Raw genomic sequence first — 5,372 nt, 5'->3', positions numbered from 1 at the left:
ATTAAAATTAAAATTTATCGAATAAAAAATTTAAAATTCATTCAATTAACCATATATATATATATATATATATATATATATTAAATATATTAAATTTTTTATTTTACTTACGCTTCATTAAATTTTTTGTTTCCTCGCTATATCTCGCTCTTGGTGGATGATGAAACGCGCCCACCCCCATTTCCACTTTCTGATATTTTCGATCCATTTTTTAACCTCCTGTAAAGATTAAATATTGAGGCTATTAACACGTGAGCATGGTTTAATAGCTTCGAATGGATTGTCACGATTCGTGCCAAGAGAAAAAGACAAACGCGATACAAACGAGAATAAAGAATCCGCGTTTCTATGGCTACTATTTGAAAATGATTCAACCTTAATCGAACCAACTTTCGAACTGCGATTCAAAAGTTTCACGACATTGCCAATAAATAATTTAAATGGAATTTATTTCAATGATATTATGTCGTAAATATAAGTATCAGCGACTTGTTCCAATTGGAATGATTGTAAATTCTTTAAAAAAATATAAAATGTTAATAGAATATTAATTATATGTAATGTCTTATAATGATAGAAATTGAATTGTATGGAAAAGAAAAAAAATTTATTAAGAATTAATAAAAATATTTTCAAAATATTTATCTCTTTTTAATTACTTATTTCAATTTTTTTAAAATTGTATTTTAAATCTATACATAAAAGAAATATATAAGCAATAAAGTAAGACATTTATATGAAAATTAATCTTATCACTCAATGAATAATATTTTCTATTTATAATTTTCTACTATTATTAGTTTTTAATATTTTGTGACATTACTTAAAAATAACTATATAATAAAATAAAATCTTCATAATGTGAGTCAAACAGTGATCTTTTAATTTCTGAAATAAAAATAAATAATTTTCATATCTGAAATCAATATTATAGAAAAATATAAATTAAAAATTATTATTATTAATGATTATTAGATACAGAACACGGAAAATCAATTTTATTATACAGAAAATTACAACGAAATATAATTTTTAAAATATAATTTTATAATTTCAAATTAAATTTAATTTTTTAAAATAATTTTTAAAATAATTTTTTATAGAAGATTTGAATAGAATTTAAATAAAAATGTAAAATTGATTTTCAGCCATAGAGATATATCTACAATACTCAATTTCAAACTAAAACACTTTCAATCACGAATTCACAAGATTCGAAACTAATTTTCTTTTATTAACTCAGATCTACGAGGTTGAAAATTAATCATTTTGCACAAGTAGCAATCAATGATCAATTGAGAACGGATGCACCTTGAAGGATGCGGTATTGAATTGGTCTGTGGTGCGCATGCCGTACAATCTATAGCTAGAGGTTACGTTTTTACCCCCTAGATGAGTTAAACTCGCGTTTCGTGTGTTGAGCGCACACAAACGGACATTCCTTTAAATTCAAGTTCTCTTTCAAAAGCCTCATACGAGGCTATCAAAGAGGACGATATACCCACGTTCCTATTCCTCCATCCTTCATGTGATAGTATTTCGCTTGACAGTTATTTTGTATAAGCAAGAAACAGTGAAAGTTATTGATTCATATTGTGAACTACGTTTCAGTGATATTTCGTGCTCCTTTTTCCGCGGGGTGAGTAAGAATATCAAATCGAAAGCGACCGAATTGCGAATCTGATTACAGTTGACATTTTCTCTTTCCACTTTTTTCCTCTTTTATATTATTGTTACTGTTGCATCTTAAACGATATGGTAGCAGGATTTTTTAATTTTGCTCGTTTGAAGAATCTTTGTAATTATTTTTGTTACTATTTCTATTACTTTTGTTTACTATTTCTTATTATTACATTAGGTTTTTATATAATTAAGTTAACATAATTAACTTGAACTTTATACAATATTAATTGTACATTTACTAATTTTTTTGATAATTGAAGAATTTCGTGAATTTATTTTGTTTGAGAACTTATTTTATTTTTAATTTATTATTTTAAATAATAAAACTTTGAATAATGTTTAGGATTGATAAAAATTTTGTTGATGTCTATTTTTCTTTACTTTTAGGAATAATAATTGTAGGAAATTATTAAAAAAAAAAGATAGACAAAATGAAAGTGGGACTGTTAAAAACTTTCTTACATTATTTCAACCTGCAACAGGGTACAGTGTTGATAGCTGTATTTCAATTGGTAAATATGACTTATTATTTAACTATATTTAACTACATAATAATAACTACATAACAAATTGATACAATTAATTACATTCTTTTTTTTAATGCAGTTTACATCCGGGTTTAGTATGATATTTTTCGTGCTGGCATTAGCACATGCGATGGGAATTCAAGAAATGGTGGTAAGAGATACAGAAGACGCTCTCGAAAGGGAAGCCTTAGAAGATATATCGTCTAATCACTTAAATACCAGAAAAATGGATATGGCACATCATAATGCAACTGGTGTTTATAATCTTATGATGATTTCAAATATATTACATTCTAATCTTATATCAAAAGAAAACTTTTTTCAATTATATAATTAACCTCTTCAAGAAATCTATTAAGATCATAAAAAAATAAAATTATTTGATATTTTTTTAATAATTAATTTAAAATATATTTTGAGTCATTGAAAAAAATAAGTAATATAGATAGATTAGAATATAGAAATTAGAAAATATTTGTTTGAGAAAAATACACTTATGAAACTTTTTTTAAATCATGCTTGAATGGAAAACTAATAAATTTCTTAAGAGGTCAACATTTTTATTTTATTCTTATTCTTCGGTTTATGTATTTCGAGTTTTTTATACTAAAGATTTATTACATATTTTTAGAAACAGTTTATTCGATGTATTGTGGATTAGTGATCACAGTGATACATTTTATTTCCACTATTCTACTTTTATATGGTGCACTCACGGTAATTACATTTTATGTTGCCATATATAAGAATAATTCGATGATAAAATAAGTTTTTTCTTCCCATAGAATAATCGTCATTTTATGACACCCTGGATGATGATTATGATGACAATAATATCAGCTTTGACAATTTCTTTGTTCTTGGTACAACAAGATTGTCCGTTTATTGCTACCCTCGGTGGCAAAGCTGATATTTGTGAACGTAAGTTGATAAATAAATTGAAAAAAATCAAAATTCAATCACAATTATCAAATATTAAATGTTATTAAATTAATGCATGTGAAATGTATGTGCATAATGTATGTGAAACATAATAAAAAATCTAACGATTTGAAAAAATCATAAATCATAAATATAAAATAATAAAATGAAATTTCAAATTCATCTTATTTATTTTTTTAAAGAATGACGTGATTGTTTCTATTTTTCTTGATTTCTTGTATCATTGTTGATAATAATTTTTAGATTTTTAATCTTAATTTAATGAGGTATTATTGATACATACATAAATTTCTTCAATGTTAAATACTTTCAATAACTTTATATTACATTTTCAAGTTAATTTATATAAAAATCAAACGAAAAATTAATAATTAAAAATTATTTTTAATTAATAAAATATCAACATACGTATATTATAATAAATTTCTTTTTCTTCAACAGTTTTTTATAACTTTCAACTTTTTTATAATTAAAACAATTAAATAGACAAAACTTAAAACTATATATTTGCTTATTAACATTAAAATTCTAATAACGATTTCATATACTTTAATCCAATATGTTAAAAATACATTCTTGAACAATTTTTATTAGAAGTTTAGATTTATATCATTCTTGAATATCATTTTTTTCCAGGTATAATTGTTCTCTTTCTCGTAATCACTAGTTCTTACGTATGGTTCGTCGTCTACAGTAGTTACAAAAGTCTCGAAACGAAAAAGGGATTGACTCACGTTCTTCACGATATGAAGAAAAATCCCGTAATTCCAGTCGTGCAAAAATCGAAAGCCATTCAGGCAGACGCGAATAAACCGTTCGAAGTTTAAAAATACTATACTGGTAGCGATAGAAAATCGGATTTATAATGATTGTGAAAGAGCGCAATCGATGACGAAGAGCTCTTATTATCGAAAGATATTCTTAAAATGACAGTGTTTTTTAAACAAATTTTAAAATCAGACGACAAGACCTATGATTTAAATCTTGTCATCTAAAGTTTTATAACTTAGTCAAATATGAATGTGTTTCATTTTTGACGAAAAAAGAGAAATTAAAAGATTGAAATAGTGAACAAGAACACGTGACAAACTTATGTTACAAAAAAACACTGTGCATATTACTTCTATACATAATACGACAAAGACATTTCATTTTACAGAAGCTCAAAAAAAGTTTGCAGTACAAAAAGCTTGCTTTCGTATTATTATACATATTACTTATTGTTCGTACGTTATTAATTGTTAACAAATTCGTGTTGTTTTTTAGCAATATCTTAAACAATGCACAGAGAATAATTATAATTATTCTTAAAAAAATGTAAATCTAAACTGCATATCGAAATGCGGCGACGCATATATCGTAATATAAATATATATATTTTTTATTTTTATCATTCTTATAACAAAATGTAAAATTCTTTTAATTATCAACAAGATACTAGGTCGAAAAGCTTAAATTTACGCAACATGCATTCTCTTTCTGTAAGACTGAATTAATTACTAATGTTGCGTAAGTTTTTTTATCAAGTTCCGAAACCTTTCGAAAAGGATAGAAAATGAAATAGATAGCTTGCAACTGATCATATTATTTATATTTTATAAACAAATACAATGTTTCGTCTCATAATGCTTTTATTTTGTATTAGATCCCAATTTCTTTGTGACATTACAATCTTGTGACATTTTGGGGTAATATTTCAATAATAATAATTGAATGTAGTTATTTCTTGTGTATATGTATATTAAATGTATGAAACCATAAAAATAAAGATTATAAAAATTCGATTACGTTATATACGTCCCATTTTTTATTTGGCTAATTATCGAATAAAAAAATTTTAATTTTAATAATTAGCCAAATTTTATGATATTACATTAATTTGTAACATTTATGACACGAAATACGCAATATGAAATATATTCGAGCATTTTTGTAACGATAAAAAAAATAACAAATTTATAATTTTATAAAATAAATATAAAAAAATACCATGATTTAATCGCCGAGCATAATGCGCCATTAAAAATTGTTGGATTACTTTCAAAATGATATTATTCGTATATTTGCATCAGCTTTAGCTAAAAATTATTTAATTTAAATGTACGAAAATTACTTTTTACATTGACACGTTAAGCAAAACTCTAAAATCGAGTTTTTTTTTTGTTTGTAACATTTAAGAACTTATAGTTCCAGTTAAATAGACATCTCAATAATAGGCCC

At 24.5% G+C, this 5,372-nt stretch overlaps 3 protein-coding genes across 3 annotated transcripts in view; 1 reads left to right on the top strand and 2 right to left on the bottom strand.

Moving 5' to 3' along the window:
- LOC102671464 (UPF0193 protein EVG1) overlaps positions 1–1,259 on the bottom strand; it is a 2,650-nt gene extending 1,391 nt beyond the window's left edge. The window contains exons 1-2 of the mRNA XM_031514743.1: positions 1,178–1,259; positions 112–221 (exon numbers count right to left, since the gene is read on the bottom strand). Of these exons, the coding sequence (XP_031370603.1) occupies positions 112–208 (97 nt within the window). The 5' untranslated portion in view covers positions 209–221; positions 1,178–1,259. The remainder of the gene's footprint in view (positions 1–111; positions 222–1,177) is intronic.
- Positions 1,260–1,401: 142 nt separating this feature from the next.
- LOC102671596 lies at positions 1,402–4,250 on the top strand. The gene is made up of 6 exons (XM_006624860.2): positions 1,402–1,640; positions 2,075–2,195; positions 2,290–2,464; positions 2,842–2,927; positions 2,996–3,131; positions 3,789–4,250. The coding sequence occupies exons 2-6, from the start codon at positions 2,115–2,117 to the stop codon at positions 3,977–3,979; spliced, it is 669 nt and encodes a 222-aa protein (XP_006624923.1). The 5' UTR covers positions 1,402–1,640; positions 2,075–2,114; the 3' UTR covers positions 3,980–4,250.
- Positions 4,251–4,721: 471 nt separating this feature from the next.
- The window catches only part of LOC102671730 (WD repeat domain phosphoinositide-interacting protein 3), a 3,285-nt gene continuing 2,634 nt past the window's right edge, over positions 4,722–5,372 (bottom strand). The window contains exon 8 of the mRNA XM_006624861.2: positions 4,722–5,372. The gene's annotated coding sequence lies outside the window, so the exon portion shown is untranslated.

This window comes from Apis dorsata, unplaced genomic scaffold (assembly GCF_000469605.1).
Source record: "Apis dorsata unplaced genomic scaffold, Apis dorsata 1.3 scaffold_1165, whole genome shotgun sequence".
NCBI lineage: Eukaryota > Metazoa > Arthropoda > Insecta > Hymenoptera > Apidae > Apis > Apis dorsata.
Note: the sequence above shows the minus strand (reverse complement) of the source record. Positions and strands in the feature narration are given on the sequence as shown.